General features: G+C 38.1%; 1 protein-coding gene across 2 annotated transcripts in view; it reads right to left on the bottom strand.

Annotated features, from left to right (window-relative positions):
• Positions 1-16,150, bottom strand: part of LOC137800116 (paired box protein Pax-7-like) — a 58,714-nt gene extending 42,564 nt beyond the window's left edge. Inside the window, exons 1-4 of one of the 2 annotated variants that reach the window (XM_068597144.1) lie at positions 16,066-16,150; positions 15,168-15,403; positions 14,754-14,898; positions 14,448-14,576 (exon numbers count right to left, since the gene is read on the bottom strand). In XM_068597144.1, coding sequence (XP_068453245.1) covers positions 14,448-14,576; positions 14,754-14,898; positions 15,168-15,403; positions 16,066-16,150 — 595 coding nt within the window. The remainder of the gene's footprint in view (positions 1-14,447; positions 14,577-14,753; positions 14,899-15,167; positions 15,404-16,065) is intronic. The other variant, XM_068597145.1, reaches the window with a different exon arrangement.
• Positions 16,151-16,506: the final 356 nt, after the last annotated feature.

Here is a 16,506-nt window from a genome sequence, read left to right as displayed (position 1 = left end):
TAAGGAGATCGAAACCTGGCTGACCGGCAACCTCCTGATGTTGAAGTTATTCTACTTGGCTCCAAATTGTCAGATATATTGTTATTCTCAATGCATTGCCCTGGCCTCCAGCCCCAAAGCAAGAATCTCTGAGCCATCAACATATATCCTGTAACTACCAGATAAAACACATTTTAAGGAGTACCATTTTTCACCTCCGTAATATTTTTTAAAATCCGGCACATCCAGTTTCATAAGGATGCAGGAAAACTAGTCCATGCATGTGTTACTTCTATGCAGGATTATTGCAATTCCTTATTATCAGAGTGCTCTAATAAGTCTCTTAAGACGCTCCAGTTGATCCAGAATGCTGCAGCACGTGTTCTGACAAGAACTAAGAAAAGAGATCATATTACTCCTGTATTAGCTCCTCTGCACTGGCTCCCTGTAAAATTGAGACTAGAATATATAATCCTTCCCCTCACCTACAAACCCTAATTGGTTAGATACCTCTCTATCTTAACCTTAAAAACAAGCTCAAAGTATTAAATTACCCCACTAGAACACTGCGCTTCCAGAATGCCGGGTTACTTTTGGTTCTTTATGTTTTCAAAAGTAGAATGAGAGCAATGCATCACCATCAGCTAGAAACACTCTCTCCTGTGGAACCAGCTCCCACTTAGCGCTGGATGAATTCATGTCCCGCCAATGCATATTACTAACTCTGCTTCCTCCCCAGAGTCTTTGTGTTTTTTCTCCTCACCGGTTTACATGGGTAGTGGTTCTATCTATTGTGCTACTCCTATTATGATTATTAGTTACCTGGTCTGATGTGAGGTCCTGGGACAGGGATGTCGTATGTGTACAGATTGTAAAGCCCTCTGAGGATAATTTGGGATTTGGGACAGTACAACATTGAAATTGAATTGAGGTGGCGGTAGGGCAGCAAAACAGCCTGGCCAAGGTCATTTTGAAGAGTGGCTAAGGTCAAGGTAAAAAAATAAGGTGCGTAATACGCTATGTGATGCACTGAAGCGCTGCACCACTGCAGCTTCCAGGAACACAGATGAGCACAACAGTCAGCCTCCTGAGGCATGTGGCAAGGACTAAGGACAATAACAGAGGGCTGTTCTCCTCCCCATCAACCATAGATACTATGCACCCGATAGATTGTGAATGGTCCAAGCCCCTCCTCCACTGGTTACAGCAACTTAAAGTCAGGGTGGCAGATTGGGGAAAGCGTTGGAGATATTTTAACCTTCGATGCCAACAAGGTTCTGTCGTTCACGCAAGCAAGTAAATAAATATCCATCATTAAAGACCAGTTGTAACATGTGGGGGGATTCATTGGCAGCAATGGGATAGAATATTCCTCATCAGTGTATAATCACATTAAACTAAGAATCATAGAGTCCGCCATATTGCATCGCCATGTTTCTACAGCAGCCCAGAGCGGACACTGGCTCCAGCTTTTCGTGTCTTACATTGTCTGAAGGTGCGTTCCAAATTCTGATAATAAACAGACCGTGGTGCTAAATGAGCAGACCATTGATAAATCCCAACATTACGGGTGCTTTTTGAAGGATTTTTTAATTTTGTAGTTTGGGTTATTACCAGAATGCAGCAAACATATGCTACAGATGTCTGTGTTCCTTATTCTTTATAAGCTTTAACTCAGAAACTTTATTGAGGTTATCAACATTTTACATTTGTTTTCAGTAAGATAATATTGACTTTATACAGTGACTCTGTTGTTGTAAACATAACAGACACTACTCAAGAAACAGAAGAATATTTAGATATAATACAAAAATACATTATAATCCTTGTTCTAGATATCTTTTCAAACGAAATTATTTAGTGATGTAGAAAAGCATAGTATTGACTCGCTTTGAGTTGTACTAAAATTCTGACGAGCACTTCTCAGACCTGAAGGCCACCGTAGGCTTAAAGAGGGAGGCGTGAGCAGAGTAGTATGTTGTTGGTTGCAATCTGCAACACACCACTTGATGCCACTAAATCGTACACACTCGGCCTTTAAAGGAAAACCTGACTCACAGTGAGCGCTGACACCTCATTCAGCTAATTACAGTGCTTCCTCTTCAGGTATGGCTGGATTTTCTTTAGTAGCTTTCAAGACACACACATTTCAAAAGCTCCAAAGACTCAACATGTTATATGACACTGAAACAGTTTTAAATGTTTTTTTTCGACTGCACATTTTCACAATTCATGTCAATTAGCCTTTTCAAGACTTCATCTGTTTTAACATTAATTCATCATTTCATTCCTTAAGATTCTTTTTTCATCAAATAAATTCAAACCATTTCAATGTTAGGGAACATTATGCTCCACTCAGTTCAGAAAACTGAGCCTAGTGTAAGATGCACAATAACGACAGACCTTCAGTCAAAGTATGTTGTCTTTACTTGTCTTTTCTGTTCGCTAATTTCTCAGTCAGAAAGACACCGGCTGCTAGCGACTATATGAGGCACAAGGTTATACTTCTACCCAAACAGCATAAAAAATGAGTAGTGAGTGGCCCACAGCAAACCCTCCCACTGCAGATGTACATTCATTCAAAGCAGGAGCGCTAGAAATGCCGATCAGCTTGGCAGCATAGAGGGGAAGCTTTCCTTTCAGCGTTTTGCTGTTGTCTAGCTCAATCGTGTCACTTTGAGGGAGTCTATTCAGAGGTATTCATGCATCTGCCTTCAGGCCACAATAGCCGCCACTTTATAAACTGTCAGACTGCTTGCCACAAGCCTTTGGTTCATATTGTTTCCTTTTCTTTAATAAACTTGGAGGAGTTCATCAACTCTTTCAATGGCAAATGCAGGCACGAAATAGCGCCGGGCCTCCTACTCCATTTTTTTTTCTCCTTTTTTTCTTGTTAGCAAATGTTTGTGTATCAGAAGACCACGCTTGAATGCAGAATACTGGTTGTTTTGTGTCAACATGCTCAATGTCTCTGGCAACCTGAACAGGACTAAAAATGTTAAACAATGCTGACTTTAAGGCCAGCCTTTGTGAAAAGGGGCAAATCTTCATAGGGTCAATTCTTCATACCAAGTCATGATATATTCAGTTTTCAAATGTTATTGTTGATTCCTAATAAAATCAGGCTGTATGATCACATCAACCTCCCTCAGGGCAGTAACACCTTTCCCCCAGAAACAAATCATTAATATAATAACCAGTATGCTTGGTCATATCAAAATAACCGACATACCCCCCCAAACATTTTGGAGTTATCCACATTAATCAGTTTTGATAAATTAAATTAATTTGGAGGTGTAAATTTGTTGAAAATCAATGCATTATTTGTCATGTTGTTTCAAAGCAGTAATTTACAAAAGATTGTTTTATTTGGTAATATCAATACATTACCAATTAAAACTATATTTTTTTTAATGTTTCAAACAGAACATTTTGTACATGATTGTGAAGTTTATTGCCACACAGCTGCATTTCAGTGATAACATCTTGCAAACTATTTTGTACTAAGCAATAATCCTTGTAAATAGATTTGATCAGAGAGACACAACTGCAATATAGATTGTTTTGGTTTGGTTTGTCTTCACTTTACTTAACTGTACCAAGGATATTAGAACAACATGCAGTTTGTAACAGGGATCTCTGAATGAACCGTCATTGTCTGAGAGGGAATGAATTAAATCAAGACTATGTTGGAAAGTCGATCAAATGTCCTATTATCAAGCTTAACCTACCAAGATGACTGACGGTAGTATATGGCGGTTCCACGAAGGTGGATCCGCCCTCAAACGGTCTCGTTCATTCTAACCAGACGTCAGTTCACAGGATAATTTGCTCGTGCTCGCTCCTCTTCAGAAGGGAGAAAAGTCGAACGCCAAATTTATGATGTTCTCTTTCTAAAATTGAACATAAGATCAGATAAACAGTTTCTCTTTTCTCCGCTGACGAGCAGAAGATGATCATGACTACATATGATGAATTTAAGTCCATAATCATGGAAAATCTAATCACGTGTTTACATTCAAAGTGTAGTGAATGCAGGTTAATGCCGCATAACACGAGTCACATAAGCAGTGCAAAATATCAGACAAGCAAATTTGTCAGTGTTGGGGAAATGGATTGGCTAATTTTAAGTGCCTCATCACCCAAATCAATCATTATGTGAGACGAACAGCTCTCGACAGCGCCGGTGTTCAATGTACGGCTCCAGAAAGTCTCGTAAATAAATGAGTCTTTCCTTATAAAACTAATATAATTAATATCGCTCCTTCATCAATGAGGAAGGGAGCTGCTTTTTATCTGCTGGGAGTAGTCAACTTATTCAGTGAACTTTCAGTAAACCTGCCCTGGAGCAGGTTACGGGGTTTCGATGTGTTGCTATGGTGATTGATCTAAACTGGCTTCATGAAACCGAAAAGCCTGATCTACCTTATCTTATCCTGGAAATTATCCAGCTATATCAGTGAAGGGTACAAGGAACAGGGCCCAAGAATGGAGGATCTGCTCAAAGCTGGAAATACTGTGGACTGTGAAGCCTCAGATTACATCTCTGAACTAGAAGAGTCCATTTGCACTATTGTAATTTCTGTGGTATAGTTTTCTGGAAAATAACATACACTGTATGAATATTATGACAAGACAGGTCTGTCTGGTGTGCACAAATCCCCTGTCTTAAAAACCTGATAAATAAAGATAGTTTATCACATTAATGCAAAGAAAAACTGTAAATCTGTCACACCCATGAAATTGTCTTTCACACTGATTTGCATCATTGCTTGAAATTACCTATTACAACCAGAAATACAATTTTAAAAGAAATGGAAACAGTGTGACTTGACCCTTTTGTGAGAGTTGACCCTTTATATATTCTAAATTGTTTGACAGTACAATTCCTTATTTAGACCGAGCATTAAAGAAATGCATTCACTGAAAACTAGTTTGTTAATGTTATGTAGTAGTGTTCCCAAATTTGAATTTAGCTGGAGTTTGATGTGAGCTGTATAATAACAATAATATCTACAGATCATGTTAGGGGCATAACATGGCCCCTTCGCTACTTCTTTGTTCAGCATATAGGCTTAACCTCTCTAAAGGAATATTATTCATAACCACTATATTTAAGCATGAAAGTGTACAAATAATTATTTTTTTACCATTTGCAATTTTAAATCAATTGAAATACCTTGGATCTAAATCACACATTACATTACCACTCAGTCCAAGGCAATTAAAAAAGGAGTATATATGGATTTTTATATTGGGTTTTAAGTAAAATAAAAAACAATACAGAAAAAAAGTATTTTTCAATAATCTTTTATATATTTCTCACAGGAGTATACAAAAATAGTTATTCTATATATAATATAATTTAATGATTGAACTACCAGAAAACATGCTATATTGTGATATGTATCGTTCTTGAGATATGAAATGACCTATATTGTGATAGAAGATGTTGGCATATCACCCATATTCTTATCCTCATCAATAAGTACTTTCTCAGAAATAAAAAAATCTCAGAAATAAAAAATCAGCATTATTTAAATTCATTTGGAACAAAAAAAAACAGACATTTTTTGGACAAAGACTCTAGTCTAGAGGTATGGGAATACTTAATTTTTGTCTTGATTTTTGGTCTTGTATGATTAGTTCCATATAATTTTGCTTCCCCATACACAAGTACAATTGCTTTACTAGCAATGATTTCCCCCCTAACCTAGTATACGACTCCAATAGTCTCTCATTGAATCAAAAGTGTCTTCTAGATATGGAGACAGAAGCGCAAACCTGCTTAACAGACTCAACATTCAACACATTTTTTTCTTCATTCCATCAACTCCAATAATAAACCACACACAGATGTTTTTCAGATATCTACAAGTTCAGAGGTTTGTAAAAATAAACAAAAACAACATATTATTTCCATTCTTTCCCAAAGAGCCACTGTTCCAGCATGGGTACAATGTGTTTTTCCAGTCCTTTAACAAATTCTAAAATTCCTGACATATATACTTGTGCAAAAAGACGATGAAGACCAGCGTCATTAGCACACATGTTTTGGAACTGGCCATGGTTGTTAATTATTGGACTAAAAAATGATCTAATGTATATAATATATGTCCTTCCGAGGTTTTACAGAAGCGACTCGAACCAGACCAAGCAGTGTTTGTTTAGCAGGTCGTTATCAAAAAGCTGTCGAATAACCAATATATTATGATACATTCTGTGGCATTATGATTTTACGTGTCAGCATGAAAAATTATTTATCGAATTAGAAACAGAAAGGTCCTTCAGACCTCTGTGCTGAAATATGTGATAAAAAAATGTTTCACTGAGAGGAAAGGTGAATATGTTCTATTTTATATAGCAACCATTTATAGTCTATCTGTATGTTGTATAACCGTGACTGGTAATTTAAAATATGGAGTTACCTATAATGTTATCTGTCATATCCTTGTTTTTATTTCATGTTTTTTCTTTTGGTTTATCTCCTTTACACTAACACTTCATTACAAGTTATGTAATTGTATAGTTTTAAGTGCAGGGAAACACAAACTGAAGTTGCCATATAGTGTAATAACCAAAATCCAAGCAGACAAAATAATTATTCCCATTTGACCTCCCAGTTCTATATCACATTCTTAACGACAAGAATTATTTATCCAAAAACATATGGTTTAAAGAGAAAAGAGTATTCTAGTTTTTATTTCAGGATGTAATGTAGTGAGAGAGCTAAGTCAGCGCGAGAGGCTGTTTTTACATTCAGATGCTGTTTTTGAGTGATATATTTTTATTGGACCTTGGTGATGTCTTTTTGAAGTGTAGAAACTACATACTTTAATTACATGTCTGAGAACCCCTCCACAACCTGCCTGACAACTTATATATACACAATCAGCAGTTATATTTGCATTAAAAGACTTTATTACAACCTCTTTTTAAAAAATGAAAATTCATTTTTATTATCTGCATTTTTACCTGTGTTTATTACATTAAATGCTCCACTACACTTCAGTGTGATTATTATTATTATTGGTGTTGTTATTGTTATTATTACTAAACTGATATACAGATGGGTGACAAATGAAAAGAATAACTCAATGAATGTGGTGTCACCCTGGGTTACAGAGCCCCCATCCAAGAGGCTTTCACAGTCAACAAACACTGACTCAACTGAACTGCTATTTTAGATTTTGCAGTACATGCTAGACCGTGATCTCCATCATCATCATCATCATCATCATCATCATCATCATCATCATCAAAGTAGGAATACTGTACTCCACACCTTGAAGACTCTATAACAAGCAGCACTGAAGCTGCTCCTCACACACTGCATGTTTCAATCAAAGCTTTGTTTAAACTATTTATAATCAATTCAGTACTGAGGAGGTCTAACTAAACATGCATTATCATGACTCCAGACAATTACATAAAATAAAAAACAATACAATGCATAATTGTCATAAAATGTGACGAGAGCCAAAAAGCAGAGCATTCTGAAAGATCAGCTCACCCGATAGCTACTGTACACACTGTACTCTGATCTATTTCCACAAGGATACTTGTGAACAATGCTCAGTTCCCATCATGTGGCTCAAATCATTTTAATGCAGTGACGGAGAAATGGCCATTAATCCACTTTCATACCTTTCAGTAGCGTGAACATTTACTCTACCACCCAAAATTGCTGGGCCTTTATGCCTCAGTAATCTCTGTATATTTAAGGTCATTTTCTAACCAATTACACTGGATGGTTGCATTCTGTGAATGTGATTTCCTCCATGGATTGATGGAGAAACCATGAATAAGCCATTTAATAGATCCAAGCACACAGCCCTCTGTATGGAAATTTCAAACAGGATTTTAGAGATGCATTTAGCCACTCGCTAAAATCCAACCATTTCCACAATATAGGATCTATACATTCACTGACAATATGAATACTAGTTTTACACATTTTCACTCTGTCTTTATCGATATATTCGGACAATTTTCTTAAAATAAGTGGAAAACTAATGACATAATTAAAAAAAAATACAAAATCCAGTTTGTAAGTACATTTTTTATTTTCCTGCTTAATGTTAAATATGTTTATCGAGTCCATGACTTCAAGACACGGAGGTCATGTACTCTGAATTTTTTCCCCTATGGGGGTAGAATTATTCACATATTTTGAATTCATCATTTTTATCTTTTCTATTTAAAACAAATCAAAGGCTACATTGTGTTGACCTATTATAAAAAAAGACATGATGGGGCAAATTAACTTGTAATCTAGACATTAACTATATATGTTTCTTGTGCTAAATGAAGGAATAAATCTGAAATAAATGCAATGTGCTTATGTATCTCTGAAAGCCTGCAGTGAGAGCAAGAACCCTCTGAATGGTGTTTCTGTCGCGCTCTCTCTGGCCATGTTCAGCTGGACCAGATGAGTTGGACTAAAGCAGATGTCTCCTGCCAAATCCTGACAGGCTGGCAGATAACAAACCAATCAAGCACAACATATCATGTTAACCTCTTAAACCCTTGAGTCGCTTCATCTGAAAACTTTCCTTGGATTTTTACAAATAGAAAATGAGTAAAATCAACACAAAAAAAACACAATTATGGCTGCTCCATTTCATCAAATTTAAATATTCATAAATTATATAAACATGTCCTCAAATTGGAAACGTTGGTATCCCCAGTAACCCACTAAATGATGTGGATAATTGTTGTGAACGTCTCTATGTTGATGTACCTTGACTGTAGAATAACAGCATGCGTGACACACATTGAACACCAAGAGCTGCACAGCAGCAACATGAGCTCTGTGGGGTTCAAAGAACAATCATCCAGGGCTCGGTTAAAGACCAACCAAAGGGTTGAAGTTGTATTAATTTGTTGATGCCATATTGTTTGTGCTGTTTTGTGATTTCTCTGTTTGTCATTGTCTTGTGTGTATCCTTTGCAAATGGGCTGTTAATGGGATGCTCGAGGCCTCTGACTGCCCTCAACCCTGTTTTGCCTGTTTGCTCTTTGTGCAGCACTCCTCTTTTGTTGGCTGATCAGCTTCCCATTGGGTCACCAGACAAGATTCTTGGCATTTGTCGGCAAAATGAAAGGAGGATTAAGGGCTGGCTACTGAACACTCCATGGCAAAGAAGTGGGCTACTATTCTCCTATTCAAAGCCCCCTCCCAGTTCAACAGCTCCCCTTTAGATATATTGGTTTTCTCCAAGACATCACTGAGAAGTCCAAGTGCTACTAGAAATAATGGAAATTCAACAAGTAGGTCAGCCCACACAAAAATGCTAATGGTTGCTGAGTACAATTAGCTGCATTAGGCTCGAACTACATGTAACACTTTAAAACTACTCTTATTTCATTAGATTCATTTATCCAAACTACTAAACTGATTGACCTAAATTGACAAATAGTGACAAAGACTCATCAGTGTGATATGTCAAATTAATTAGTTTGTCTGTTTATTAGCAGGAATAATCAAATCTGAGCAAAATGCTCGATGTGTTTATTTCATAGTTGATTATGAAAACTGGGCTTTTTCTTTTTGATGTCTTTTAAAAAATGTATGAATGTTTCTGTATTTGTTAGGTTTATACATTTCATACATTATTATTATTACATTATAAATGATTAATATTAAGTAAAAAAAATATTTTTAATAAAAATAACATTATTATTATTATAGATGTGACATTTCTGGAAGTCCCGTGCTATAGAAATGAGCATCAATTCAGTTACATCATTAATACGCTTTCAGCATAATTATATTATATATGATCTAAGCATGTAATTGTGTTTAACTTATTTCTGTTTATTGATTCAATATTGATCCAAAACAAGCAGTAAAAAAATAGACCAATAGAGTTTTTGTTTTACTGCATAGTATAGTTCAGCTTCATGTTGTCTACAGAACATTAACGTGATTATTTGACAATTTTGCATTCTTTTGCTAAATCATGATACATCTTGACATTGGAAAACATCATTATACATAAATATGTCTATTTAACTATGTCTATTTTCTGTATATTGCATATAAAATCACGTACAATATTTCACATGCAATATACCAAAAAAACAAGTGGGACACTTATTACTTTTACATTTCATGTGAAATATTTTTTAAAAAGTCAATTTTTCAAATGTGAAATGTGATAAATATGTGGAATGGGTTGCTCATGTGAAAGTTAATTTTGCACATTAAAAAGCTGAAACCTTTAACCTTCATAACTATAATCTTTTCTACATTCATTGACTCAATAATGACAACCTTAAATATTTAGTCATTATTTATTTGTTGATGCTAATCTTCTGTATGTAACACATACAGAAGATTAGCAAATTAGTATTATTATTATTAACATTCTACCTCAAATGAGGGTCGCTACTCTTTCGTTCTTGTATTCTCATATTTTTCACTTGTGTGTACGTCTTGTATTACTTCCTCTGTGCTGAAACTGTGACCCAGATCCCCATGGGGATCAGCTGCCTTCCCTGCCAGCCTCTATTTCCAACCATTTACCTCTTCATTTTAAATAAGGAGAGGGAGATCTTGATGTTTGGCCTAAAGTGATGAAATATTCAAAAAATTAATAAATTGCAACTGGAAGCATTCATGCTGCATTCTATTAAATACCAGAGAGGTAGTAGTAGTTTGCAGTATGGCTGAAGCGACATGACCACCACACACATTTTAAGCGTGTAAACATATGAACTCTTTGTTTGTTTAAAGTGCCGACCGAGTGGACAAAATGATTTCATTCCAATATTCTCAGAAGACAATCTGTGCCGACGAACAGAAAGGGAGAGAGGGGCACAGAGGCCGAGACCGGTTCTGTCTCAAGCGGTAAATGGGCTTTAATTAATAGACAGACAGGTCTGAAAGCAGCGCTGGCACCAGCTAATATGAAGAAGTCATTGTGGCACCGCAGACGTTTCTGATAAGCAAAAGCAGCAGAGAAGCAAAGCCTCTCAGCAGTTCACTTTGCTCTGCTAGAAACGTCTCAGGTCTGCCTCAGGTCAGCTGCTGAACCCAGTTCATCACGCTCACGGCTGCCATACTGCAATGACAACATAGTATATTATGGAATCCATGCTATATGTCACTGCTGTTATATTAATAACATAACACAATATTCCTTGGGGAGTCCAATTTCACAGTCATTTCACCAAAGCCCCACCAAAGGGAAACAATCCCATTCACTAAACCCTAAACCTCTGAATCTACACTCATGCTCCACCAAGACAACCAAAAGATGCTGATGTGCCACGAGTCCGTCTGATGACTTATTAGTGCAAATGCTTCCCCAGTTGAATGAGAAGATTTTGTCTTCCTGAAGAATTAAGAGTTGTAAGGACATAATGAAGATAACAATATGATTACACAGAATTGACATGAACTTGTCTATTGTTACTGATTTTTCTACTTCACTTATACCAACGTATCTGCCCCTTTAATAGTTATGAGAAATGTTGCAAATCAATGATTAGATTATCTAGCGATGTTATATTTTTGCATCAAGGTAATAAAGTACCTTTATTGTTTTCTTTCCATGTTGTTTACTCTAGCCGAACACAATCATTTGTTTTTATGAAATAAAGCAACATAATATTGAAGTATTTTATTAAAAAAAACACCTAATTTACTTCATGCTGTTAGCAAATGAATTTGTTATTGCTCTGGTATGAAACATATGATATATTATTCTTGATCTATTCAATTCAATGCTAAATTCTCTTCATTTTTACTTGATAAATCATTTCAATAATCAATGGGTTATTACAGGAGATGAGTGCATTGGTTTCAACACAATGATTATCGTGATGATGATGAGAATCAGCATTGTTGTTGCTGCTGATACCATTCCTCTATGTTGCACATTGGCTTCCAGCTCCCTTGTTTTTTTTCAATATGTCTCTTAAAAATGTGAATTTTTGGTGCGAGGCAGCGGGGGAGAAAGGGGAGGTTAATCCCAGTTTAATACACTGATGCACAGCCCAGGACCGCGGCTATGATGATTGTGTTATCTCCAGCCAACATTTGGGTCTCCCTCAATTTCAACCCGGCAAAATCGCTGGGAGAAAGTGCAGATGGAGTGGAGTAAGTGTGGATGCCCGGGGAAAAGTGTTATTAATAGCTGCAATAGAACTTCCCACAGCCTGTGCTCTCTTTAAAGCTGCCTCTCGTCACTTTCACTGGATTTCTTTGAAGTGCTCTCTCCATCCTCACTGTCAACCTTTTTTTCTTTCAACCAGGCTTATTCTGGACTCCAAAATTGACACTGTAATTTTTTCCCCCGTACAGGTTATGCATATCTTTGGAAAACAGCACATACATGCTGCCTTCAACTGCAGATGAAAAGAGTGTGCATCAGTCATTGTTAATGATGTTAATCATCACAGATTGTTATGGTTTGTCTAAAGCAGAGCTGTCTAACTGTAGCACAGAGGTGGTACCCGGTAAACCTTCCGTCATGAATCAAATGTATGAACTATATTAACAAACAGTGTGTAACATTGTACAGTGTATTCAGGAAATTTACGCTGTGGCAATCTATTGAATATGATTATTATTCTGCAGCTTTTTTTCAAACATCTATCACAACGGAACCTAAATTATGACGTATTTTGTCACACAACATCTTGTTGCAAAGATATGATGATATAGTTTACGTGTACAATATGCATGTATGTGGAGTCATGTCCTAATATGGAAGAAAGTAATAATGGAAGATTGGAAAATAACTGTATTCACTAATTATACATTGATTCAATATAAAGATTGAATTGAATAATTATCTTAAAGCATTGTTTTGTGTGTGTGTTTGTAAAACAGTGTGTGACTGGTTTAAACGCTTCTGCAGTGCATGTAGTGACTTCCTGCTGTATATCGCGTGAAAAAACAGTAGCTTATCAGATGAAAAATGTATGCAAGGCCTCCTTATCCATGTGTTCAGTCATACCTTCTCCCAATACCTGCTGCTAAAATACACTCTGACTCTCCCTCAGATTCTGCCAACATGCCACCAAAACAATCCTATAAAAGCAAATGAAATGAATATTTAAAAATGCAATCTAAACAACACGAGAGGAGACCTTAAAATCTCATGAATTTGCGCCGCGGGCACCACACCACGAAGTGAGCTGCTGAAAGATGAAAGTGAAAAGAAATAAAAGGCTCAATTTAATCTGCTTTAAAGCCTTTCAACACGATGCATGTGCCTGGAACTGTGAGAGTGAGGTCTGATAGGGGATAAATATATTTCTTACTATGCCTTCAAGCTATTACACCCCTCTGCAACATAGACGCCTATTCACCAGACACCGGTTTCATTACCAGCTGTAATAGGCTAAGTCTTCAAATTATTAAATGCCAGGCCCGAATGACAGAAAGACACAAGCTCATCTTTTGAAGAACATGAAAAGGAGGACCGTTGATGGCTTTTGAAAAAATAAATGTCACCAGTGAAACCAGTGGTCAGGAAACACTGGGAGCTACAGGCCTAAAGTCTAATTACCAGAGAACTAATCCTGGTAAAACACACCAATCAAACAGCCAAGGACAAATAATCGTAAAAAATAAATAAATAAATAAAGTTCTGTTTACTGTGTAAAACGTAATAAACATTTAAAAAAGGGTATTTGTTTCATAATATATGAACCTGCTAAGTACTAAATATGTGTCTCAATTTTAGAATTGAAATCTGGTATGCATTAATTAATTAAATCTATATCATTGTTGGTATACAATAGCAATAGAAGGGCTTATTATTGATTACATTTGATATTTTTGCTCAAATTATTTTTTCTGTGAACTTCTAATAAAAATCTTTTCTGCTAAACGTTTAAGATGAGTGAGTTTGAAGTGAAATTAAGTGGATCTTTTGTTCTGCAGGTGGCATTCAATAGTATACACTGAGAATACGTGTATACTGTGTGTTTATCGCATTCGTTTTTCTTTTTTCATATTACTAAACGTTTGATTTGCTGCCGCAAATCAAACGTTGTTTTCGGATGAACCTGACGCGCGCACACACACACGGGCTGTTGTGAGGTCGCGGCCCGGCCCCTGCGAGGGTGGGTCCCGGTCATGGCTCCTGTTAGAGGGGGTTCCTGTCATGGCTCCTACTAGAGGGGGTTCCTGTCATGGCTCCTGCTAGAGGGAGTCCCGGTCGGACCGCCTGTAATTGATATTGACTGGCACATCGGTCATCTGTCAGCACGGCTTTCAGGGAGCGTTTAGGCTGCGCCACGGGAGCCCGACCCGCTGCGCGCTCCTCATAAATAATGAAGCCTCCTGGTCTGCAGGGAGAGCCGCTTAAAGGAGGACAACCCCACGCGACAAAGCGCTCATTTAGGCCCAATTTGTAGACAACTCGAGGCGTAGACAGCAGTCCAACCTGCAGCTTCACGCGGGCTCTCGCTGCCATGCGGCCGGCCGCGCGCGCGCTCGGGCCTACCTTTGTCGCCGAGGATGCCGTCGATGCTGTGTTTGGTTTTCCTCTCTCCGTCTTCATCCTTCTTATCACACTCGTCCTCATCGTCCTTCTTTCCAAATCGAGCTCGAAGTACACGGCTGATCGAACTCACTGCGAACACAGAGGCAACTTCAGACGGCGAAAAGAATAATCATATTATTATTAATATGAATATAATAAATATAAAATAATAATAATAACAATTAGAATAATGACAAGCTTTGGCCTCCATTTTAACACAGTTTGACTTTTTATTTGAATGAAAAGGTTTAATTAAATGCGGCTTACCAGAGGAGGCCTCACCTGAAGGGACTGTGCTTCTGTCACACACTCCGTCCTTCAGCAGCTTATCCCGGATCTCCCAGCTGAACATACCGGGGTTGTCCCGCTTGTACTCCTCGATCCGCTTCTCCACGTCCGGTGTGGCTACCTGCTGCAGGTGAGCAGCGGGACCGGGACAAACAACACGCTGTGATAAGTAATCGGCTACAGGCGGGGGAAATGTTTCGGGCCGTAAACAAGTAGAAAATATAAAAGGCAGTTAATGTACAAGAATAAGCTACTCGAGCAGAATTATGGCTCAAAATAAAACAAATAAATATAGGCTAGACTAATCACAATTCTGATATAATGTGGCATGAATAATTTAACAATAATAATACCAATACCAATCAGTATTATGATTTGTATTGCTCTTCTCACCCTGGGCTTGCTGCCTCCTATCGCTCCGGGCCGGATGGACCCGGTCTCCTGGTAGCGGCACAGGATTTTAGAGACGCAGCCGTGAGAGACCCGCAGCTGTCTGGAGATGACGCAGGGCCGGATCCCATGGTGGGCCATCTCCACGATCTTGTGTCGGATGTGGTTGGGCAGCGGCCGGCCGTTGATGAAGACCCCGCCAAGCTGGTTGACCCGTCCCTGTCCCAGAGGAGTGGACACTGTGGGCGACACATGGTCAAACTCAGCATGGAGCTTTAACGTCTATTCATGAGACACTTAGAATAAAATAGTCCTATTTAAATGCTGTGTGGCCTGATTGGAATGAAATGTAGGTCTAATCATATTCATGTGGGCTTACTAGATATCAGTTATTCTACTAACGTCTTAATAGACACACATGAGCAATTGTGTTAACAGATGCATTAATGGATGGCTCTTCACAGTTACATCTGACGCTGAAGAGGAGGTGAAGAGCCCCTTCTATCCGTCTTCATTATTCACCATCACGCTTTCAAAATATTGATGTAATCCGAAGCTTTTCTATATTATTGAATTGATTTTCAGGCGCAGGGCACTTGGCGTTGTATTTATTTTAATTTAGGATTTAGACGATTGCATAAATGTGTTGACAAAATTGTCACTGCATTCTGTTATAACTTGGTATTATAATTTGTGTAAAATACAAATACATATTTAATGTGTGGGGGGAAAAAAGTTAGGGAGGCTACTGTATTCTACCGTCAAGTTCAAGTAGTTAATGTTCAGCCTATATTTACATTTTCAATTTGAGCTTCTAAATTATGAGCAACATCTCCTCTACGAGTCCAAAGGCCAACCAGGCTGCTGAGATACCGGGTCCAAATGCTCCGCAGAGGCCTACCTTCCAGAGGGAATCCAGTGCGAGGGTAGTTCTGTCCGGGAGCCGGGCGCATCATCCGCGGTACCGTTCCTGGCAAAGACGACATTGTACCATTAAAAAAAAAAAAAAAATACAAAAAGGAAAATAAAAGCAAAAAAGACGGACACGTTTTAGATGTCCAGTTCAAGTGTAGACTTGTTGGTCACGCGTGTTTTAAGGGTGGCAAGGTGTGACGGAGCCAGTGTGCGGCGGAGGAGAATAATGAGATTAAATAGGCCGGGCAGTATGAGAGCAATCAGGCTCGCAGGGCTCGGGGAGCAGGTTGAGGAGATTCGGCGGCAAAGTGCAGCGCTGTGTGTGGAGCGGCAGGGAGCCTTACACTGGCAACGTGCTCACAATACACAAGTGCTCTGTCTCTGACATGAGTTTATTTAACCGGTGTGAAGGCTGGACTACTTTGAC

The sequence above is a fragment of the Clinocottus analis genome, unplaced genomic scaffold (assembly GCF_023055335.1).
Source record: "Clinocottus analis isolate CAN_PGR_092001 unplaced genomic scaffold, fCliAna1.0.p SCAF_4, whole genome shotgun sequence".
In the NCBI taxonomy this organism is placed as follows: domain Eukaryota; kingdom Metazoa; phylum Chordata; class Actinopteri; order Perciformes; family Cottidae; genus Clinocottus; species Clinocottus analis.
This window is presented reverse-complemented; position numbering and strand designations above follow the sequence as displayed.